Source organism: Paramormyrops kingsleyae, chromosome 4 (assembly GCF_048594095.1).
Source record: "Paramormyrops kingsleyae isolate MSU_618 chromosome 4, PKINGS_0.4, whole genome shotgun sequence".
In the NCBI taxonomy this organism is placed as follows: Eukaryota; Metazoa; Chordata; class Actinopteri; order Osteoglossiformes; family Mormyridae; genus Paramormyrops; species Paramormyrops kingsleyae.
The window spans coordinates 30,997,102-31,021,941 of record NC_132800.1 but is presented as its reverse complement, the minus strand read 5'-3'; the positions used below and the strand labels follow the sequence as shown (position 1 = coordinate 31,021,941).

General features: G+C 43.4%; 1 protein-coding gene across 1 annotated transcript in view; it reads left to right on the top strand.

The window, feature by feature from the left end:
* Positions 1-2,333: 2,333 nt before the first annotated feature.
* Positions 2,334-24,840, top strand: part of LOC111854574 (A.superbus venom factor 1-like) — a 37,216-nt gene continuing 14,709 nt past the window's right edge. Inside the window, exons 1-24 of the mRNA XM_072711114.1 lie at positions 2,334-2,410; positions 2,626-2,818; positions 4,705-4,867; positions 5,209-5,279; positions 6,484-6,575; positions 6,801-6,883; positions 6,969-7,056; positions 7,531-7,642; positions 9,794-9,902; positions 11,165-11,277; positions 12,339-12,677; positions 12,991-13,191; positions 14,224-14,379; positions 14,847-14,976; positions 15,351-15,425; positions 16,032-16,226; positions 17,906-18,011; positions 18,212-18,297; positions 19,775-19,914; positions 20,106-20,318; positions 20,404-20,461; positions 20,719-20,805; positions 21,126-21,329; positions 21,753-21,828. Coding sequence (XP_072567215.1) covers positions 2,340-2,410; positions 2,626-2,818; positions 4,705-4,867; positions 5,209-5,279; positions 6,484-6,575; positions 6,801-6,883; positions 6,969-7,056; positions 7,531-7,642; positions 9,794-9,902; positions 11,165-11,277; positions 12,339-12,677; positions 12,991-13,191; positions 14,224-14,379; positions 14,847-14,976; positions 15,351-15,425; positions 16,032-16,226; positions 17,906-18,011; positions 18,212-18,297; positions 19,775-19,914; positions 20,106-20,318; positions 20,404-20,461; positions 20,719-20,805; positions 21,126-21,329; positions 21,753-21,828 — 3,161 coding nt within the window. The 5' untranslated portion in view covers positions 2,334-2,339. The remainder of the gene's footprint in view (positions 2,411-2,625; positions 2,819-4,704; positions 4,868-5,208; positions 5,280-6,483; positions 6,576-6,800; positions 6,884-6,968; positions 7,057-7,530; positions 7,643-9,793; positions 9,903-11,164; positions 11,278-12,338; positions 12,678-12,990; positions 13,192-14,223; positions 14,380-14,846; positions 14,977-15,350; positions 15,426-16,031; positions 16,227-17,905; positions 18,012-18,211; positions 18,298-19,774; positions 19,915-20,105; positions 20,319-20,403; positions 20,462-20,718; positions 20,806-21,125; positions 21,330-21,752; positions 21,829-24,840) is intronic.

Here is a 24,840-nt window from a genome sequence, read left to right as displayed (position 1 = left end):
TGGTAAGCATTGGGAAGCCATCTGGTTATTACAATAATCATAATCCATAATCTTTGGTCCAGCCAATGTGCGGGTACTTTGACATGTGACACCTATCACCTGGCAGACCACATACACCAGTTCATACCAATAGTATTCCCCGATAGCAGTGGCACAAATCAACGGAATAATGCACCTATCTCCCTTTCATGAACTGTTCAGGAATGGTTTGCAGAATGTGACGTAGAGTTCAAGGTATTGCCAAATTACCCAGATCTGAATCTCATCAAGCATCTCTGGAATGTGCTGGAACAGCAAATCTGGTGCATGGTGACCCCATTTCACAACCTAGGGGACTCAAAGGATCTGTTAAAGTTGGTACATACTTCTCAGCACGCGTACTACGGATGTGTCTGCTCAAACATGTATGACCTGTTTGACGTCATTGTGCACCTTCGGGGATGAACACCTGCTGCACTTCCAAATTTGAGTCTGCGCAGTGGAGTACGCACAGCTCTGGACACACTGCGCATGATTGATTCGCTAGCATCCACTTTAAACACCAACATTGTTACACAAACCCTACAGACTATTTGCAAGGTCATAAAACCTGAGCCGCTTCGCGGTTGCTTCTGTAATACAAACCTTCAGAGGAAAATCGGTAGGTGTTTTACATACTGTTCTCTACTGTAATTTTAGAGAATCGTACTCTGAGATGTTACAACACATACTGTAGCTGTTTGCTCTATTGCACTACAGTCAGTACTCGAGTTGAGGGGGGATGAGGAGGGATGTCATCCCCCCTGAAATAAAAACAGTCAAGATCATCCCCCTTCTAAAACTAACATCCCCCCATTCCATCCCTTGTGCTATTTTATCAATGAATGCACAGGTCTATTGAGTAAAATACCGTGAACGAGAGGGCACGCGCGTGCAAACTTTACGAGGATGAAATGGGCTTGCCCATTTTGAAAGAAATTCTCCTCTTGCAATGTGTACTCCATTGTGGTTCTGGAGAGAATCTTTGAGGTTGAAGGCCGACCTGTTCCTCATGAGCTCTATTGATGAGGCAGGATTTCACATAACAAAAAAGGAGAGGAACAAAACTGGCCTTCAGGCTATTGTGAATGTCTCTGGCCAGAGAGGAAGGAATGTCACTATGTGTGCGGCCATCAACCACTGAGGTGTCTTCCACCGCCATGTCGTCCTTGGTCCTTATAAACACCACACTGCTTCATGCTTTCCTTGAAGGTCTAAGAGACCATGTATACCAGCTAGACCAGAGGGAGCAAGCACCAACAGAGCAGTCTCACTACATTGTCATTTGGGATGCTCTGGTTCGTGACTGGTTCCCCAGTGACCCAAGATTTTCCAACATCTTTTTTACAAGGTTTACGACCGAGACCCCGACATCCACATTCACCTCCTCGAGATCATAGAAGGCCTGTTTAGACATTTCAGTTGAGGCTTGTCAGTGGTGGATCCCCCACTGCCTGGCTAGGGCTAAAATAGCCTGTGAGATTCTTTGGCTTGACCCAGACCAGAGACTGGATGCTTTGGCAGAATAATATGGATTATTTGCAAAGAGTCTTATTCAAATCTTAAAATTTGGATTATGTAAATTAGGATTTTGCTATTTTGTTCATTTAATCTTTGCAAGCCCCTGGAGGATGGGCTCACCTTTTGAGTCTGGATCCTCCCAAGGTTTCTTCCTTCTAGGGCGTTGTTCCTTGCCACTGTCACCTCTGGCTTTCTCTCCAGAGCCTTTGGCCAGGGGTAATGTAAGTAATGTTGTGAAAATGCTCTATACCTGGGGTCTCCAACTCCGGTCCTGGAGAGCTACTGTCCAGTAGGTTTTCTATCATACCCGGCATCTGATGAGCCACACCTGTTCTCAGGTAAATGCCAGGAGCAGGTGTGGCTCATCAGAAGCCAAGTGGGATAGAAAACCTACTGGATAGTAGCTCTCCAGGACCGGAGTTGGAGACCCTTGCTCTATACAAATCAAACTGAACTGAAACTTCGATATTATAATAGGTAACCTGGGAAATATTTCATTTATCCTTGTGGTATCTAGATAAACATTTGCTTGACCTTTGTTTAATTACTTTCTTGTCTTTGTTGATTTGCCTGGCACCTCACATCGATTCCGATCAAATTTGTGGGTAAAAATGTTGAGAAACCCTATGTTACATCATCCTGTGTGGTTTGAGATTCCCCGGCAAGTGAAGGACTCTGAACTGAATTGTATCCCCTGGTTACAGTTTAACAGATTTTCAGTCATTAATAGTAAAAGTTGTGTTTCTTATGTGCTTGTTTTTAAAGAAGTAATGTCATTTCTGGTCCATGGAAGAAGAGCAATGGGTCCAGCATACAGCTTGGTCATCCTTCTCATCTTCAGCTTTGGCTGGGTCTGTCTGGGACAACCACTGTAAGATCTTTAATCTGTCATACATCCCCACTCTGTGTAACAGGCTGTTCATTTGGGTTTTTGGGGTGTTCCTGCCTGCCTGACAGGCTTGTCTTTTGGGACTGGGCAGGTTTTCTGATGTCCACATGGGCTTGCTTAGATGTTTGGAGATATGTGGCGTTAGGTGTGTGTAGTGGTGTGCAGCGTTTGTAACATCCACCCCTGTTACGTTGCAGCTATGTGATGATAGCCCCAAATATCCTCCACCTTGATAATGATGAGAGTGTCTACCTGGAAGCTCATGGCGCAAATGGGAATGTTCCGGTGACTATTCAAATATACGACTTTCCACTGAAACACAGAGTGTTCTTTTACGGAACGCTGAACCTCGACAATAACAACAATCACCAGGCTATTTTTAAAGTAAAGGTGAGTCTTTCCAAGTCTGTTACAGTCTGACTGTGATATGCCTGCCTACCCCTATCTGGAAAAACAGCAGAGTGTCTGGTGGAGATTTCAAACCCAAATGATATGAGATGTTTGCTCTATTCCCTTCATCTAATGCATCATTTTCTAACACTGGGTGCCTCAGAATTTGTCCAAAGAATTCTCTGATCTGCTATGGTCCAGTTTTTCCGAAGTCAGACCTTGTCTTTTCATCTACAATACTGGATATTGGTTTTGTGGTGTTCAGAATTCTGTACAAGGTAGTCATGACTCATTCTATCAGCCTTTTGTTCACAAAGTGTCAAATCCCCGTTTTTCTGTTTACAAATTGTTGAACCCCTTTAGATCTGTTACCTTACAGTGTCGAATTGCCTTGGATCTGTTTTAGTTTCTTAAAGGAAAAAGCCTACACATGATTAATCCTACTGGTTTGTTTGTTTTTTTATTTTATAATTGCCAAAAGGTGTTGTGTGCTAATTTTGGGGTCAGATATACAATGAGATTAATTTAGTAATCCTAACCAAAACTTCATGCCAAATCTGACTTACTTTTAAAACCAGCAGCAGCTGGACTATGTTAAAATAAATCAGTCATGTTGAATTCTTTTGGAACGGTCTCAAACAAAAATTGGCAAGACTTATGTACTTACATTTACTAATATACACATACTGTATAACTATTTAACAAATATTGATTGAGCATGCTAGATTGAAGGCTGTATTACAAATGACATCCATTACAAATGGGCAGTGGTAGCCTAATGGTTAGGGAAGTGCACTTGTAATCGAAAGATTGTAGGTTTGAATCCCTGACCAGACAGGCACCACTAAGGTACTTTGAGCAAGGTACTGCCCCCAAGCACTACTCCCTAGGTGCTGAATTAGCTGCCCCCTTATATGTTAAATATAGAGAACACATTTTGTTGTGGTGTGTCAACAATGACAATTGATCACTAAAATTCAATTCAAAATTCATATTTTATTCTCTCACTGAATTTTCTACTCCTTAAAATGAAAACGAAAACATAGTTCAGAATTAATTTCCTTTATTTGGTGCTTAGAGATGATTCTATACTAAATCCTGGCTATACCCTTGTTTCTTTAAAAAACCGATGTCAAAGGAGTTAGCCCATCCTAGGTGTGCTCCATAATGGATTACAGATATTTGAATTGCAGAAAAAAATACTGATGAATTGACCTTGGTGCCCTTTTAGAAATTAAAACAGTGATGCTTAGTGGCTCTGTAATGTAGTGTCTCCCATCCCGGTCCTCGGGATTTCACAGATGATCCACATTTTCGCTCCCTCCCAGTTCCCGGTCCTCGGGATTTCACAGATGGTCCACATTTTCGCTCCCTCCCAGTTCCCGGTAGGAGCAAAAACATGAGCTGTCTGTGGGCCCCTGAGGACCTGATTGGGAAACAGGGCGGTAATGGAGCAGTGTGCAAAGGAGCACCATTAAAGAGCCATTTTGAAGGGCCTGATTGAGTTGCTCTACTCCACCATTGGCCTGCAGGCAATTAAACGATGTGACGGATGCAAGACCTTTTTTGGTCATGCTGCAAACGGCTAAGTTTGCCAGAGTGCTGGCACTGTTGCCCATGAGCAAAGCACCTCTGGGCTCAGGTAACCTCACCACTGCTCTTGCGGTCAGGACCACAAACTTTCCTCAGTTGTCACTTTCGACAAAAGCATCCACAAAATAAATATAATGTATTATTAAACCAGTTCTCAGCAAAAGCTTGTCTGAGTCATTTTACTGACTTTAATTTGCTGTTCTGACTCTGCGGTGTACAGCTGATGTAATGCGTAAGCATAGTGCTTTCTGGCTGTAACTGTCACTGATCTCTGTTGTCTCTCTCAATGCCAGGTGCCCAGAGAAAAATTAAAAAGAGACCTCACTGCAAATCAGTATGTGTATTTGACAGCAAGAGTTACGGGCCAGGAGATGCAAGCAGTCATACTGGTGTCTTTCCAGTCTGGTTATCTCTTCTTACAGACAGATAAACCAATATACAATCCTGGAGATAATGGTAGGTCATTTGACGTTGGTGTTTCTAAGCTCTCTGATAGGCTGAAGGCTGCTCACCTGACAGCCCATACAAAAAAAATGCTGCTTGGCCTATTCAGCCTCATTCCTGCTCCCTGTGGTATTGGAAGGACTTTGACATTTGGGGGGGGGGGGGGGGGGGGACAAATTTCCACCCCTATCCCCAGTGCTCTGAGCGGGACCTGACGTCTCTCTAGCCAAAGTGTCATTTCTTCCATTCTGTGTCATTTTATCTGTTAAAACAGCTTCTTACCATAATTATTCAGTTATTAGTTTTACATACTTTTCCTTTTGTATGATTGACATTTATGTTTTCTGTTTCAGTAAAATATAGGATTTTTATGACTGATACACAGGTCAAAGCTGTCGACCGTATATTGACAGTCCAAGTCAAGGTGAGTTGCGGGGGTTGAGCGGCAAACCTTGGCACCTTGGCACTCGGGGACCCACAGACAATCCATGTTTTGCTCTGTCCTCCAGCTCCCGGGCATTTTCCCAGTGAGCCAGTGGGTTTGTGATCTGGGGCCAATTTTTAATCCCATTCTAGCCCAGGGCTTCAGAAGCTTTAAAATATTAATAATAAAATGTTAAATACTCCTCATTACCCTTTTAAAAATGCCATTTAGCTAAAATGATTAGTTTTTCTTTAATTGCCATTAATAATATCTTGAACTTGTGTTGTCTATTTAGAGGACTTTAATAGGCTATATGATGTACACTGTAGGGTTCTCTAAAGATCCGACACCTAAAATAGCTCTATAACTTTCAATTTATCCCTAGATATACAATTATTGAAACTAAAATATATAAAAACTAGACAGATAATAGACCCACCCCACATCCGCCGCTTATCCGGGGGCGGGTCGCGGGGGCCGCGGTCTAAGCAGGGATCCCCAGACCTCCCTCTCATCAGCCAGCTCTTCTGGGGGATACCAAGGCATTGCCGAGTGATGTAATCTGTCCCGCGTGTCATGGGTCTGCCCCGGGGCCTCCTCCCCGTTGGACATCCCCGAAACACCTCCCCAGGGAACCGTCCAGGAGGTGTCCTAGATAGATAGAGAACCACCTCAACTGGCTCCTTTCGATGCGGAGGAGCAGCAGCTCTGCTTTGAGCTCCTTCCAAATGTCCGAGCTCCTCACCCTATATCTAAGGCTGAGCCCAGACACCCTGCAGAGGAAACTCATTTCGGCCGCTTGTATCCACAATCTCATTCTTATGGTCACTACCCAGAGCTCGTGACCATAGGTGAGCGTAAGAACGTAGATCGACTGGTGAATCGATAGCGTGACCTTTCAGCTCAGCTCTATGTTCACCACAATAGAACGGAACAGCATCAATATTATTGGTGATGCTGCACTAATCTGCCTGTCAGTCTCCTGATCTCTTCTGCCCTCACTAGCGAACAACTAAATATAACCGTATCTTTAAAATAAAAAAATAAAACCACATTTAAATCTACCCAATGCAAAACCCGAATCACAAATGAAAACTGAAAATTAAAAATCTAAACTGAATAAACTAATGAGACTGCTGTGCGCTCTTATATATGAAACAACTTGAAAATCAGAATCAGTTCTTTTTATTGTCTTTGCTTACAGAATCCAGAGGGGATTATAGTGGAGCAGAGACCTGATGTGAATGCGGTCAATGGGGTCTTCAGTGAAGTTTATATGGTCCCTGAGGTCATTAAGTAAGTGTTGTTGTGTGTATCCAGATGTTTGCTCCAGAACAGCCAGCTGACATCCCGATTGGTGGACTATGTTAAAATAAATCAGTCATGTTGAATTCTTTTGGAACGGTCTCAAACAAAAATTGGCAAGACTTATGTACTTACATTTACTAATATACACATACTGTATAACTGTTGGTGGACACACTGGTAGAGATTTCTGTGCTCTGTAACATTTCTCCACAGGGAGGGGACCTGGACCTTGGAGGCCATGCTGAAGGACCACCCAGAGGATGTGTTCTCCACTCAGTTTGATGTGAAAAAGCATGGTGAGACACCAGTGAAGACCTAAGGTCAGGCTTCCCCGTCTTCTTTACAGAGTTTGCCTTTAATGACTCTTTATTTTGTTTTCAGTGTTGCCAACGTTTGAGGTGACATTAAAACCAAGTAAAAACTTTTTCCATGTGGATGATAAATCTCTAGATGTGGATCTAACAGCCAGGTGATTTTTAACATCTCTCTCTCTCACACACACACACACGCACACACACACGCAAGTTGGTCTTCCTATCTAAATGGGGGCTGTCCATTCATTTCTATGGGAAAAACCCTAATCTATGACAACCCTAACCCCTACCCAACCCTAACCTAAACCAAAAATAACCAAAGTACAAGACTTTTAGCTATTTAAATTTTTTTTATTGCATTCACCGATTTTTATGAAATTGAGGTTATCCTTGTGGGGACCGAAAAAATGTCCTCACAAGGTGAAAAGTTTTTATCACATTGTGGGGAAATCAGGACCACACAATGTAATAATTATAAAAAATGCATACACACACGTGCAAGCACTCACGCACACACACACACACACACACACACGTGCGAGCACTCACACACACTATTCTATTCCTTTCTTCATCCTGACGGCTTTCATTGAGCTGAGTATCGGTTTTTGTCTCCCTTTCTCTGTCAGGTACCTTTTCGGAGAAGATGTTCAGGGCTTCGCTTTTGTCGTATTTGGTGTTAAGAAAGATAATGGGGAGAAACACATTTTCTCCTCCACCCTGAGAAGGCTGGAATTAAACGTAAGAGTGTAATGGTTTGGTATGTGATTAGTACATTAAGCGCAGTTCATATTCCACTTGTCCTCTTGCCGGTTGAGCACATGGACTTCTTGATATTCCAGGAGACCTGGGGCCTGTATCACAAAGCAAGATTTGTTTGTTAGCTAGATAATTTATCGGATTTAAGTTTCCCCGGGATAATGGACTATATCATCGTTCACTTGCATTTAGTCCAGAATACCTTAAATGCGAAAAGTCATCTTGCTAAAGACAAAATCCAGCTCAGGATACAGGCCTCAGCAGCCTTGCACTTGCATGGTTGATGCGCAACAAGTCCGCTGAACCCAAAATCTGAGCTGCAGATTTTGGCTTTAGCACTCCTGCTAACGAAATTTATGTCACACACACTGCATGCGGACAGTAACAGCGTGCGGACTGTAACGGCGTGCGGACTGTAACGGCATTCGGACTGTAACGGCGTGCCGGCTGTAACGGCGTGCGGAATGTAACGGCATGCCGGCTGTAACGGCGTGCGGACTGTAACGGCATTCGGACTGTAACGGCGTGCCGGCTGTAACGGCATTCGGACTGTAACGGCATTCGGACTGTAACGGCGTGCCGGCTGTAACGGCGTGCGGAATGTAACGGCATGCCGGCTGTAACAGCGTGCGGACTGTAACGGCATTCGGACTGTAACGGCGTGCCGGCTGTAACGGCATTCGGACTGTAACGGCGTGCCGGCTGTAACGGCATTCGGACTGTAACAGCGTGCGAACAGTAACGGCATGCGGACTATAACGGCATTCGGACTGTAACAGCGTGCCGGCTGTAACGGCGTGCGGACTGTAACGGCATTCGGACTGTAACGGCGTGCCGGCTGTAACGGCATTCGGACTGTAACGGCGTGCCGGCTGTAACGGCATTCGGACTGTAACGGCGTGCCGGCTGTAACGGCATTCGGACTATAACGGCGTGCGAACAGTAACGGCATGCGGACTATAACGGCATTCGGACTGTAACAGCGTGCCGGCTGTAACGGCGTGCGGACTGTAACGGCATTCGGACTGTAACGGCGTGCCGGCTGTAACGGCGTGCGGAATGTAACGGCATGCCGGCTGTAACGGCGTGCGGACTGTAACGGCATTCGGACTGTAACGGCGTGCCAGCTGTAACGGCATTCGGACTGTAACGGCGTGCCGGCTGTAACGGCATTCGGACTGTAACAGCGTGCGAACAGTAACGGCATGCGGACTATAACGGCATTCGGACTGTAACAGCGTGCCGGCTGTAACGGCGTGCGGACTGTAACGGCATTCGGACTGTAACGGCGTGCCGGCTGTAACGGCATTCGGACTGTAACGGCGTGCCGGCTGTAACGGCATTCGGACTGTAACGGCGTGCCGGCTGTAACGGCATTCGGACTATAACGGCGTGCGAACAGTAACGGCATGCGGACTATAACGGCATTCGGACTGTAACAGCGTGCCGGCTGTAACGGCGTGCGGACTGTAACGGCATTCGGACTGTAACGGCGTGCCAGCTGTAACGGCATTCGGACTGTAACGGCGTGCGGACTATAACGGCGTGCGAACAGTAACGGCATGCGGACTATAACGGCATTCGGACTGTAACAGCGTGCCGGCTGTAACGGCGTGCGGACTGTAACGGCATTCGGACTGTAACGGCGTGCCGGCTGTAACGGCATTCGGACTGTAACGGCGTGCGGACTATAACGGCGTGCGAACAGTAACGGCATGCGGACTATAACGGCATTCGGACTGTAACAGCGTGCCGGCTGTAACGGCGTGCGGACTGTAACGGCATTCGGACTGTAACAGCGTGCCGGCTGTAACGGCGTGCGGACTGTAACGGCATTCGGACTGTAACATGCGGACTATAACGGCGTGCCGGCTGTAACGGCGTGCGGAATGTAACGGCATGCAGAGAAGTGGAATTTACTGGTTTATATCTTTTACCTTCTTAGTAGTAACTTTACCTCTCTTTACACAGAATTATTTGCCATTACATAAATGTAAATAAATTAACACAATACAGTTACTTGTGGTTTTAATGATATGTGTTTAATAATTTTCATTTAATAAAATGATTTTAATAGTAACTGCAGTATTAATGATCTATATAAAATAAGATCCTATCCCCCGCCTTTCTCAGGGCGGTACAGCACAGGCTCAGCTGGAGAGGTCAAGTATCACTGACAGAAAAATTAATGAAATGTTAGGTGATTTAATATACTGCAGAGCCACAGTCTTCACCATCACAGGTACGTGATACTTTCATTTGCATGCACAGAGACAAAAACTATTATTAAAACACCAATCATATACAATTTTTATCTTAGAAATCATGAAAAAATTAAATCCATATCATGGGGCCAAGCAGATTACCAGGGCATAGTTGGCATGTAAACAACTTCATGTCATTTTGTCAAGGGTATGGTTATATGCAGAGCAAATTTCATGTCAGTGGACCAAAGATTAATCAAGATATGAGCCCCCTTAGTGCTTGGCATCGCCATTGGCAAATTTGATAAGGACAAATGGTTTTGAAATTTTAAAAACCATCTGAAAACTTTCATGAGGCTTTTTCTGAAGGTTATCTGTGCAAAATTTGTTGAAGATTCGACAAGGTTTGTAGCCGTTGGAAACTTTGAAGTCTTTGATTAAATCCTAAACAGTGGTCACACAAGTTTGATCTCTTAAAGGGGCAGTTCACTACAAAACCGGAAATAAGGAAAAGCGTGTTTTTCCTTATTGCAGCGCCCCCAGTGGTCAAAGGACACAAAATTTCTTGCACATCCGCAGGAAGTAGTTGTGAGTCCATATACCAAGTTTAGTGTCAAAAAATCAAAGCATGGCCACACTTCCGGTTTGGTAGCTTTGCCACTGACTTCCTTTGCAGTCAAGGACGAATGGTTTTGTAAATCAAAAAATCCATAACTTTTGTGAGACTTCGTCCGAAAATCACCCATGCTAAATTTTGTGAAGATCGGACAAAATTTTTGGCCTGTGAAAAGTTTTAGGTGATACCAAATTTACAATCAATCGCCTAGGACTACTTTGCAAAAGTAGTTTTTATGAAAAATTCGAAATAACAGACAATGCAATATGGCGGACTTTAACAACAATGGGTCCATTTCAATCGAGCTGACCCAAAAATTCGGAAGAAAAAACATCACATCGCTAGGACGAATGGTAGAAATGTTGTAATCAAAAATGTACCTTAAAATTTGACCTGTTGGTGTTGATAATGAGTTAGATGGATTGACCGCAAATTTGATGCCTGGATACGTTGTGCTGTCCCAGTTTCATCAAAATCCACCAAGAGGTTTTATGGGCTCCCATAGACTGTCTTAGCAGAAAGTATAAAGTAGTGAAAAATTCTAATGATTGCACTAGGTTCCTCGCACCTTCAGTGCTTGTACCCTTGATACATCTAAGAGTTGGTTTTGACTGACTATTTAGAATTTTCATTGCTAGTGAATTGCAGATAACATGGTATCTCATTCTGTGTAAAATAATATAGGCAGTGAAATGGTGGAAGCTGAGGTCGCAGTCAAAGTGGTTGAATCTCCATATAGGATACTGTTCACCAAGACCTCCAAGTACTTTAAGCCTGGCCTGCCTGCGGTTCTTCACGTGAGTATGACTTGGAGCACACTCCAAGCACACTACTGTATATACACACACATATATATATATATATATACAATATATATATAAACAGTGTATATATATATATATATATACATTAGGGCTGTCAAAATTAACGGGTTAACGCGGATTAATCCATCATCATGATTAATCTGATTAAAATTTTTAACGCAATTAACCCATCTGCAGCGCAGAATGATTCAAAATCACTGAAATGTCTCTGTCAACCCATTTCGGGCAGTTTTAGTGCGTTCCATTTCCCCTCGGAACTTGTATTCCGAGTCGGATTCCGGAGTTTTGAAGCCGGAAGTGACATGCACTTCTGTTTCTCGGAGATCCGAGAAATATCTCTGAGCACCACAGAGGATCCCGAGGTCAGAATCCAAGATGGCTGCGCCCTTTATCAACAGAAGGGAAAGTTGTAGTCTTATACTGTTTAAGCACTACTTCTCATTTGTGGCTCATTAAATCGGTCACACACACTATACCGTCCAACTTATCTGTGGATGTGTTGCTACGGAGTTTTATATGTAAAGCACCGCACGTAATGTGTTATCAACTGATATTGCTAACAATGGCAATTAACTGGGCTAGAATTGGACTTCATGATTAGTTGGATTATTTGTCGGATTTACGGTAGTTCGTGCTAATTGTAAGCGAACGAAGATAAAGACCATTTAAACTTAGGTACCTTAAATCCGACAAGTTGTCCGGCTAAGCAAAAAATCTTGCTTTTTGATATGGGTCCATGGTATTGCACTTCTGTGGCAGATGGAATGCATCCGACTCATGTTCAAGATGTTCAATAAACATGTTAAGTGTATTTATATTCCCTTTTTTCTTGAGTCTGTTTGCTCATGCAAAATTAAATGTGATTAATATAGATTAAAAATGAATGATATTTAATCATGATTAATCAAAATTAATCCCCAGGAACCCTGTGATTAATCTGATTAAAAATTTTAATCATTTGACAGCACTAATATACATATATAATATGTATTCACCTTCTCTACATCTATCTGCACCATTGTCTCCTGTTGTAGGTACGGGTGCTTAATCCAGATGGCTCTCCTGCTGAAAACCTCCCCTTAAAGGCCAGTGCTTACATAGTAAATACAGACAATCAGGGAGCAGCTCTGCTCAAAGTTAACACAGCCAGCAGTGACAAACAGAAGGAGGTGAAAGTGGAAACCAAAGATGAAAAATTACCGGCTAATCATCAGGCGGTGGAATATCGCACTCTCGAGTCTGCTCAAACACACAGCACTGGTGCATATCTACATCTGGGTGCAGTTATGGTCTCCAGTAACAATCTAGAGGTCACCATCAACTTCAACAACGAGAAGGGAACCAACCTGCAGCCTGAATACATTTCCTACCTGGTAAAGTCACCAAGTAGTATTATCAGACGTTGTTATATTTCAGAATCCTTACTAGTCATGGACGAAATGACGTTTCATGAACCATTTGCTGTACTTTTTGACCCCACTAGATGGTGCTCTCTATTTAAAAAAGGGCACAAAGCATGTCTCAAAGTAAACCAAGAGCACCATCTAGTGATGTCAAAAAATACACCAAATGGTTCATGAGGCAGCATTTTGTCCATCACTAATTCTTTCCATCTGGCACAAATCAAGTGTACTTTGTGTTTTATTGCTCTTTTACTTTTGCATGCTATATTTTTGTTTGTTCTAGGTGGTGAGCAAGGGTCAGGTTATACAGGCGTCTAAGTGGAGAGTGGAAAAGGGCAGCTATACCATGAAGCAGAAGCTTAGTGTCACCAAAGACATGCTGCCATCCTTCCGACTCATCGCTTATGGCACATTACCTATAGTCAACTATGCCATCCTCTCAGACTCGGTGTGGGTAGACATGGAGGACACATGTGAGGGAACTGTGAGTGCCGGCCTTTAGAAGCTATCGAGTGTGGGGCTTTAACAAAGAAAATGCAGGGTTATGATGTAGTTTTCTTGAAGGTGTTTGGCTGCTAAACTCACCCTCTACAGTTTGTTTCTGTTTAGTTTATTACTGGAAATCCAATAATCGGTGCCTTTTGTGGGATATATACAGTGTACACCGTTGTGCAAATTAATTAAAGTTGTCACATATGCATGCAATGGCCTGGGACCTGCTGGTTTGCACAGCCAACAGGGCAGAGAGTGCACTAAGTGCACGGACCCACGTGACAATGTGACATAGCAGGGGGCAGCTAATTCAGCGCCTGGGGAGCAATGCTTGGGGACGGTACCTTGCTCAGGGTACCCCAGTGGTGCCTTGCTGGTCGGGGATTCAAACCTGCAAACTTTCAATTAAAAGAATTAAGAGAAGTTACTTCCCTAACCATTAAGCCACCACTGTTGAGTGGTTGGACAGAGGAGGCACTGTACCCACAGACCGGCAGGCCTGCTCGGGTGGGGTCAGAGCTGAGTGGATGGACAGAGGAGGCACTGTACCCACAGACCGGCAGGCCTGCTCGGGTGGGGTTTGGGCTGGGTGGTATGACTGTTCTTCAGCCATCCATGTATGTTTCAGGTGAATGCTCTGAGGTTTGGGCGCCTCCCTGTGTTATTGTGGGTTATTCCAATAAAATTTTTAGCAATCCATCTATCATAAATCCAGACCCAAGGCAATAAGTATGAATTAATATGACTGTGATGTCTGTCTTAACTGTGGTCAGTCTGTTTGCATATAGACACAAAAAGTTGTAATTTGCAAAAGGGTGCGTCAGTTGGCACTCCCATTTGTCACAAAACTAGAACCTTTAAAAAGGAGGCAATAATGGATTAATCGAAAAATAACGATGCCTTTATAATGGTTATGAAATATTAAAATGGTTAAAGCATTTTCCTTGTCTTTTGTAGCTCCAAAGAGTAACTGAGTTATATATATTTATAATGTAAATCGCCATTCTTTCTCCCTGATGCTCAGCTTGAAGTGTCAATTGGCAAAGTGCGAGCATCATACTTGCCAGGATCGAAAATCACTCTGCGGGTAAAAGGAGATCCAGGAGCCCAGGTGGGAATGGTGATTGTAGACAAAGCTGCCTTCACACTAAGCAAGAAGGGTCTCCTTACCCAGTCAAAGGTAAGATCCCACCATCCATTAGAGTGGGGAGATCAGAACCCTTATTGTAACGATGGCCACATGAAGCTTCATTGTTGTATTTTTTTTACCCCACTAGATGGCACTCTTGGATTGATATGGGGCATATTCTGAGCCCTTTTTTGAACAGAGAGCACCATCTAGTGGGGTCAATAAATATAGCAAGTGGTTCATGAAGCTTTATTTGGCCATCAATACCTTATTGTACTACACAGTAAAGGAAACCCACATGCATTCCCCAGAAGTGAGTGTCACAAGCTCATTAATTATACAGACAGATTAGAAGATTCATCACTGATGCATAAGGTCACATTTGAACATCATGTAGCAGTACAACAAAAAAGAGTTTGTTCCAGGGTTGAGCACGCCCTGGTATATCATGATATGTATTAGGTTGTTAGTAGATTAGATTGTGTCTTTCCACTCTGTACCTTTATCTCCCGCCTCAGGTTTGGGAGGCTGTTGAAGACAGAGACATGGGATGCACCAGGGGAGGGGGGCAGAACAACATGGCCATGTTCACAGACGCTGGGCTTACCTTCACTTCAAACAAGGGACACTCAACCTTGGCCAGACAAAGTATGAGTGCTGCAGCTTAACAGACAGAATACAATGAGCGTTAAGCAGTTGGGCTTCATTCAAAATTCTACATTAGGGTGACAGAAATGCTAATGCTAGGTTCAATGATTCAAAGGTAACATAAAGAAATAAATTAATTTCAGAACAAAGAGTAAGGCAGTTCAGTTGGTACTGTTGCCAACTCCTCAGAACTATCTCTGCCTGGGCTCTGTTATCATCAAAATCCAATTAGCACCATCTGGAAATTTGTGCCCCATGTTCTAAACAATAAATGAAAACAAGTCATGTTCATTCATTTATTCATTTATTCGTTCGTTCATTCATGAATTCATACATTAATTTGTTCACTCATTCACACCTGCTGTCGCTTTAAGGCCATTCCTGCCTTGATCATGTCACTCTTCGGAAGAAGCGCCAGGCCACCTTGCCAGTAATCAAACTGGAGTTTGGTGAGTTGGACCTGGACATAATTGTTATTCAGTTGCAGGTTTTGTCAGTTGTGATGAGATGGGGGGGGGGAAACAAATGTAGCATTATGAAAAATCTTCAGCAGTCTCCTCAATGTACAGTGCATGTAATCCCCAGGTTAAGAACATCTGACTTATGGACAACTCATACTTACGAACAGACTGCCATAAAGCTTATTATATAAAAAATTTGAGTTAAATACGATAGTTTGTAATAATGAACACATGCACAACTTTGTGACGCTCATGAAGACATTGCACGGCTTCAATGGTTTGTCAGCTGAAGGTAAAGTGCAGTACTGTACGTAGTTAATTTTACTATTACTGTATAATAATAATAATAATAATAGTTCTTATTATTTTCATGACTTTCCATACAACTTCGACTTAGAGACAGACCAAGAGAATAGATCTCGTTTGTATCCTGGGGGCCGCCTGTATGAAGCCCCAGCTATGTAACCTTATAAATAGTGTATTTTTGTATTTTATACCCTGTAGACAAATGTTGGATAAATATTTATTTATTTATTTTCACCAGACCTGTACTTGTACACTTGTAGACAGGCTAACGTCTCTCCATCAACACAGAAAACCGTTACCATAGTGATCTGCAGCGGAAGTGTTGCCGTGACGGCATGACGGCGTTTCCTCTGGACTATTCCTGCGAGGAGCGCTCCCGCTACATCACAGAGGTGCAGCAGTGTGTGGAGGCGTTCCTCCACTGCTGCCGGGGCCTGGAGAAGAAGATGCCACTCTTCAGTACGGAGTGGCTACTGGCCCGAAGTGAGTGCGCTCTCTGCAGTGGGCCGACTCCCACCTTCATTCATTATTCAGATGTACATATTTTATTTTATATATTTTATAATATATTTTATAACAAGTGCCATACTCAAAGGTGGGTAAAAATGCATCTAAATAACCCACGAATATGTCAAATCATAGGAAGCTAAGGCCACACTATAGGGCCGTGAAGGTCCTTGCAGCTGGTGGAGCAGATATTGTGTGGCCTCTCTCATACGGCTATCGAGGTTCTGAGGAACAGCATGGACACACAGGAGATGAGACATCAGACGCTTGATGGGACACACATACTTAGCTGTACTGATGGACAAAATGACAATTCATGAACCATTTGCTGTATTTTTTGACCCCACTAGGTGGTGCTCTCTGTCCAAAAGGGTGCAAATCATGCTCCTAAGCAAACCAAGACCACCGTCTAGTGGGGTCAAAAAATACAGCAAATGGTTCATGAAGTGTCATTTTGTTACTAATTGCTGCTCAGTTTTTTCAAGCAACTAAATTTCTTCAGTGAAATTTTATATTCATACAGGGAGATTTTGCTCAGGATGATGCCGCCATTAACTTATTGGCATTCCATCCAGTGTGTCAACTGCCTTGTGGGATAAGAGCTGATCTCCGTTAAGAATTCAGGAGACAAAGTGACACCTGAGACTGCACATTCTGCCATAAGTGGACTGACTTGAACTTCTAATGGAAATATAGTTTCATATTCATTCATTTATTTTCCATAACCATTTATCCAGAGTCACAGCAAACATGGCACTGATCCAGGTAAATACAGAGGGCAGGGGACACCCTGGACGGGATCCCAGTCTATCACACGACATAAGGAAGCAGACATCACAGGACACACACCCAATGCAAGCACAAGCTAACAATCCTATAGACGGCCTGATACTGATAGGCTGTATAAAACTAGCACACACAGCCTACAATAACAATATTGTGGAGAACTTTTCTGTTTAGAAAAACATTGCAGAAATCTTTCTACAGTATACTGTGAAAATGCTTTCTGACGTTTTTTCGCATACATTAAATCAAAATGTCCTAAGGCATTAAAACAAAAATGACATTGAAATACTTAAATTACTAAGAGTACCTAATTAATGTTCAAATATGGGTGGTGCAGTGGTTAACATTTTTGGCTCACATTTCAGGGACTGGGGTTGGACTCTTCACCATAGCTCTGTGTGTGGAGTTTGCATGTTCTCCCCATGTCGTCATGGGGTTTATTCGGGGTACTCCGGTTTCTCCCCATGGTCCAAGAAAAGGCTAAGATGACTTGTTACTAAGTGGCGTTGGTGGCCCATCCTGGGCTATTTCCTGCTTTGCACCTGTAGCCTCCAGGATAGGCTCTGGACCCATGTGACCCTGCACTGTAGCCTCCAGGATAGGCTCTGGACCCATGTGACCCTGCACTGTAGCCTCCAGGATAGGCTCTGGACCCATGTGACCCTGCACTGTAGCCTCCAGGATAGGCTCTGGACCCATGTGACCCTGCACTGTAGCCTCCAGGATAGGCTCTGGACCCATGTGACCCTGCATAGGACATCATTCCAACTTCTTATGCTGCATCCTATTCAGCGACAGCACAGGTCACAAGTGTGGGAGACAAACGCAGTGAAAAGCCAGTTACATTTATCTATGGTGACTTTTTTCAGGTGATGACTTTGACATTGACGAGTCTCAAATTCATATCAGATCCCGTTTTGAGGTCAGCTTTTTGTGGACAACCTTGACCTTAGGCAACAACCCAGGCTCTGATGGGTAAAATGATTTTCTTATATGTTTTAAGCTATACATTTCTTATATATGCTTCCTTGTAGCTTATTAAAGGGTTTGGTGCCAGCTAAGGATCAGCATCACTCTCATTCATTTGACTTGGTCTCATTCGTCTATGATAGAGTCTTGTGATGCGCTTATGGACAGATGCAGCATCCCTAATATAGTGCTCTCAATTTCCTCAGTCTTGTCACAGCTGAATTTCAGGAACCTTTGAAGGACTCCATCACTGAGTGGCAGGTCTTGGCTGTCAGTACTTCTCCTACTAAAGGTAGGGGGCAGCAGAGAGCACCTTCATGCCACAGTAGCCATGTAATTTACGTTTACTCAGCTAAGACCGACTGAAATCACATTTTAATGGAATAATTATTGTATGAAATACATAATATCCAGTACTTATATCAATTAGCCATATTTTAAGATATGCAATTTTTGTGATTATTTTCAGTTTTTATTCCTCTTTTAAAACTTTCAAAATGAGACATTTAGAGGATCTGTAATGTAACATACAGTCCTGGTCAGCATTATTGACACCCCCCAATTGTAAGTACAGAATGTAGAATTTCTTCCGAAAGAAATGCAAATGAACAAATTTTGTATAATCAGAATATTTAATAAAATGTCCAAAGTTATTGAACAACAACAACAACAAAAGCTGTCATATAGTGAAATAAAATATAGACATACAATGTATGCTGGACATAGTTATTGGCTCCTTCACTGATATTTGGTTGCAGAACCTTTGGTGACAAAGACTGTTTCTAAGCATTTCTTGTATCAATCTATAAGCTTCTTGCATCCATCCGCTACTGTAACATTACTAAGCATTCCAGCTCTTTGAAGTTTGCAGGAGTCCTATTTGCAATGGCTGATTTCAGCTCTCTGCAGAGGTTTTCAATGGGATTTCGGTCAGGATTCATCACTTGCCAGTTTAAAACAGTCCGTCTTTCCTTTTCCACCATTCTCTTGTACTGCTGGATGTCTGCTTTGGGTCGTTGTCCTGCTGAAAGACCCAAGACTTTTGCCCAAACCTAGTTTTTGGACGCTGGGTAACACATTTCGCTCCAGTAATCCGGATCAGGACTGTATGTTTCTTTGGAGCCACAGTTTGATAGCTATTGCGATGCACCAACACAATTTTGAATCTTTAGGTTTGCAATGTTTAGTATTTTGCATGCTGTCCTATAGTAATGCATTATGCAGCAGTATAAGTGCATTGTCACAATATCAGAAGAACAGGATTGTCTGTAACTGCTTGCTGGAAAATCAGGAGAGACATGTAGCTCAGTTTTAACGTACCAACACCTTTCATTTTCCAAAAATAAGCCAGGAATTTGTCTGTAGCTGCACAATTCAGAATTTACAAATTATATAGACATTATATATCTGTTATTGCTTTTGTATTCCAATGTAGAGTTTTACACTTGGTCTCCCTAAGTCAATAATTGGTTCATATTACCAGAAAATGATGTTACCTGATATTATCTGGGCGATATTGGCTGCCATCTGAATGCCTGTATTTAGAGGCATCGTTAGGCTTATTTTAGGGGGGACTTTATTCCCCCTAAAATGGTTTTTAGCCCCCCCAAATAAATGTGTATTTATTGGCTTGAATAGTCATGAATAGTTTGCCATCACCGCCCCCCCCCCCCCGAAGCCCCCTATCCATTTATCTCAAACTACACTCCTGCCTATATTATTACATTCATATTCATATTTACCTCAGTCCGTCTGTCTGTCTCCTCTAGGTGTGTGTGTGGCCAAACCAGTGCCGATCCCAGTTAAGAAATCCTTTTTTGTTGACCTGCGCTTGCCCTACTCTGTCATAGTAAAGGAACAAGTTGAAATCAAAGCAGTCCTGCATAACTACATGGACTCAGAAGGAGAGGTACCGCTTATTTTGCCATAATAGTCTCCCTCTGGTAACTTGTCTGTACTGTTAAAGGTATGATATATTTGCAACATTTATAAGCACATTTTAAATCTAAAATAAGTATTGATATACCCATGTTGCCTGACTTCTTAACATAATTTTACGGCATAGAGGCATGACATTGTTACTCTCTTCCTTTTTGCTAGTTTATTGTACAACTGTACAAACATGATGCCCTTTGTAGCATGGCAAGTGCAGGTGGAAGGTTCCAGCAGAAAGTAACAGTTGCAGAGGAGTCGAGCCGGGTCGTGCATTTCACAATCGTCCCCCTGAAAGAGGGCTCACATGCCATCCGCGTAAGAGCCTTCAGCAGTGGACTCCAAGTCACCGACGGCATTCAGAAGAACCTTTTGGTTTTGGTAGGTCATGCAGAGACGATGACCAGCTACAATGCAAAGCTTTAGATGAGCTGTCCATGATGGGTCATATGTCCTCCCATTCCAGGCAGTGGGAGAAGAGAAAATTGAAACTACTATAAGGCTTCTGAATGTTTCTGCTCGAGGTAAGTTGTACCAGATATTAGTGACACGTCCACGGTTCATTGTAAAAAAAAAAAAAAATGTTGGTCAATTTTAGATTCTTCTTTGTAATTTAATTCACACAATGCATGACTGGCTTTTGCTAATTATTGTAAGGTGATACATTATTACCTTGATGCTCTGTAAAACTATAAAATATAGAAATTTTACCAGTTTTTCAGCTTGGTAATCCATTCACCTTCTAACTGCTTATTCTTGTTGATGTTTCCCTTCACTTGAGGCGGAAAGCGAAAGGAAACCTTTGTCATACCTGAACTGAGATCACAGGTTCCAGGAACAGATTCTATCAGTATCATCACTGTTCTTGGTAATACGGCTTTATGGTTAATAAGCTGGCATAGATGTATGATGCTATAACCTGGAACACTGAGTGTGTGATGATAATTAAGCAATTTATCTTTGTGTATTCTTCTGAAATACATTCTTAATTTTTAAATGATTAATTAAATGTCTTTTAAATTTAAACTTAAGGGTAAAAGGGGAATAAATAATGTATTGAAAAAGCACGTAGCTTTACAGTTCATAGTGATTTGTAAACTTGGAAAAACTGAGTTTGTAGTTTGTACAGAGACGTTGGTCTGAAGGGAGGCAAACATTTTTTATTCACGATCCGCGCTGCGTGTCTAGGGGACGAGCTTACGGACACGATCCAAAACTCAATAAGCGGGAACGTCCTGAGCCGGCTCATCCGAATGCCCGGCGGGTGTGTAGAGCAGAACTTGGCTTCCATGACATGCCCCATCATCGCCACCCGCTTCCTGGACAGCACCAATGGCTGGGAGAGCGTAGGTGTGCAGAGGAGGATGGAGGCCATCTCCTACATCAAGGCTGGTAAACGGCTCCCCTTTGCTCTGCCTCGCTAGGTTGGTCATGTGACTGTGGTTTCTGAAAACTGAGGCTTATCGCTGCCCCTAAGAATTGCAGAATGCTGCATGTTTAGAGCTGCAAAGCATGACAGAAACCTTCAGCAATATGAAATGATCTAGAGAACTTCCAGAATCTTGCAGACATGGGAAGTTTGATGCGAATGCAGGAGTGTAGGAACAGAGTGGGGGGGGGGGGGACATTCATCCTCCTATAAATAAACCTTTGCCTTTAAATTTTTAAGTCGTGTCCTCTCCTACGTTCTTCTGCATATGGTGTCACTTTGTTTATTTTTCTGTTACGGAGATGTATACATTTGGGTCCAGCCACCACGAAGATGAAATCACTCTTGCAGAAAAAAATGCTTAAACTTTCATTCTCTTCTTTAAGGTTATGGAAACCATCTGCAGCATCGCAAGTCAGATGGTTCATATCCTCCCTACAACAACCAAAAATCAAGCACATGGTAATTTGTACTCCTGCATGTCTGTTTGCTTCTGGATGAACTTGATGATTTTCTGAGAACATTGGACCTCATTCACCAATATTACCCTAAGGTTTTTTCTTAAACTTATTTTTGAGAAAGGTCCTAAGAAGTGTCACATCCTGCCCAACTGACCCTCCTGTTTCCTCCCTGGCGTGGTCCTAACAAGTCATGCCTGTTACTCATTTGTCTTATCTCTCATTCACACCCTCGTGTGTATCACTCCAACTGCCTCTCATTTGCTCACTCATCAATCTTGTATAAAACTGCTTCCCAGTCCTGTGTTCCCCAGTCCCATTGATGTTAAGCCATTGTGTTCCCTTGCTCCCTCCCTCCCATTTTCGTGATCCCTCACTTAGTGGGCAGTGGTGGCTTAATGGTTAGAGAAGCACACTTGTAGTTGAAAGATTACAGGTTCGAATCCCTGACCAGCAAGGTACCGCCCCCAAGCACTGCTCCCCGGGTACTGAATTAGCTGCCCCCTGCTATGTCACATATGGGTTAAATACAGAGAACACATTTTGTTGTTGTGCACTGTGTGCTGTGGTGTGTCAACAATGACATTTAATCACTAAAAATAATTGCATTTATCCTTATAACCTCCTTATGAGCAGTTGGTGATTGAGACCCCTTGCTTTCCCTTGCTCCCTCCCTCCCATTTTCATGATCCCTCACAATCCCGTTTCTTTCCTGCATTTATCCTTTAAATTCAATAAAACCCCTTTTAGTTTGCTACCATGGTGAATGAGGCCCATCCTTAGGAGCTGATGGTGAATGGGGCCCATTGCCTTTAAGTGTTCGCAGTGAGCCCCTCCCCCCATACCTCCTTCAGAGCGGTTGGTGAATGAGGCCCATTGCCTTTAAGTCTGGGGTGGGCAATCTTATTCGCAAAGGGCCGGTGTGTATGCAGGTTTTTGGGATAACCTTTAGGTCAGCTGTTCAAACCCAGGTGTGAGGACTTGTTACGCTCCAGTCTAGGGTTGGAGCCTAACAAAGTGAAAGGGAAGGAGGGATTGGGAAGGACAAGACAACCAGGAGTAGGAGAAGGGAACACGGGACACAAAGGGAGTCTTTTTGTAGTTTTTTTAATAGTTTTTCACAGACACTTTACAAACACTAGGTGTAACAAATGTCAGGAGTGACAAAGGCCAAAGAAACAAACAAAACCACATTTACGGAATATAACCCCAAGCTAAGCTAATCCTAAGTGAAAAAAAAGGGTGAAACAAAACAACAATGCCTAACCCAAACAAACAATAACCCCCACGTTTACGAGGAAACAAACAGGGCAGACACTCCCTACACACACCTAGTGGAACACGAAACACACAGTCGAAGCAAAGGTATCCAGAGGAGAGATCAGAGAGGCGAAGTCGAAGTACAAGCGAAAGTTCAAAACCAAGTAGACAGTCAAAACCAGGGCGAAGGTACAATAAGGGATGAGGCGAAAATCGGAAGTCAAGAGCAAAACAGTCATACAAAAAGCAAAGCGAACGAAGAGCGAGCTAGCAGGCGAGAAGCAAGTAGCGGGCAGCTGAAGTGGCGAAGCTGCAGCCTCTTCAGCCGACGAACCGGAAACTGCTCCGAAGGCAAGGGAGGCGGGGCCAGGTCCAGAGGGAGGAGTCGAGGGAGCAGTTGACCAATGGGCGAGTGGGCAGGACGTCCGGAGAACCTGTAGGCATCCTCCTGAACTTATGGCACGTAACACTTACGGCACGTACCCTAAACTTACGGCACATATCCCTTACGGCACGTATTTCCCTTACGGCACGTAACACCCCCCCCACACAAGAGTGAACTCCGACAGGGATTCACAATCACAAACAGAAGTTACAAAAAATGCTCAAACAGAACCATATTAAAAAACAAAACAATCACGGAAGAGAAAAGTCCAATCAGGCCCGAGAGAGGGCATCAGCCACTAGGTTATTAACCCCTTTTTTGTGGGTGATCACAAGATTAAAAGACTGCACAATTAAGGCCCAGCGCATGAGACGCTGGTTGGTGTTACACATAGGCGAGGGGAAAACTAAGGGATTATGATCGGTGTAGACCGTCACCGGCTGGGGAGTCTCCCCCACATACACTTCAAAGTGTTGTAATGCAAATAAAAGAGCAAGGGCCTCCTTCTCTATGGCACTATATGCTAATTGATGCTTCACAAATTTCCGGGAAAAATAACAAACAGGGTGGTCGAGTCCACAGTTGTCCTCCTGCAAGAGGACAGCACCAGCACCAATCCCACTAGCATCCACCTCCAGTTTGAAGGGCTTAGAGAAATCTGGGGCCGCTAAGACTGGGGAACTGCTGAGTAGCATTTTAACCGAATCAAATGCTGCTTGGCAGGCTGGGGACCAAACGAAAGGCACCCCTTTCCGTAACAGCTGGGTCAGGGGCGCAACGACATCGGAGAAGTTCTTGCAGAAACAGCGATAATAACTGGCCATTCCTAAGAACCGTTTTAACTCACGAGGTGACCGGGGGACAGGGAAGGAAGTGATAGCCTGGACCTTTATGTCCAGGGGCTTAACTACTCCATGCCCGACCAATTTTCCTAAATAACTTACGGCCGCCTGTCCGAACTCACATTACTCCAAGTTGAGGACGAGCGAAGCGTTCTGCAAACGGATAAAAACTTGTTCTAACGAACATATGTGCTGCTCCCAGGAGTCCGAATAGATGACAACATCGTCTAGATAGGTTTCACAATTTATAACATCGCCGAGAACCCGATGCATCAGCCTCTGAAAAGATGCCGGGGCATTACGTAAACCGAAAGACATCACTGTATACTGGGGGAACTCGTCAGGGGTGGCAAAAGCAGAGATCTCAGAGGCACGGGGAGATAGCGGATCTTGCCAGTATCCCTTCAACAGGTCTAACTTAGTCACGTATTTAGCAGAGCCAGTACGATCCACACAGTCCTCCATACGCGGCAGCGGGTAAGCATCTGGTTTGGTTATGGCGTTAACTTTTCGATAATCCATACAAAAA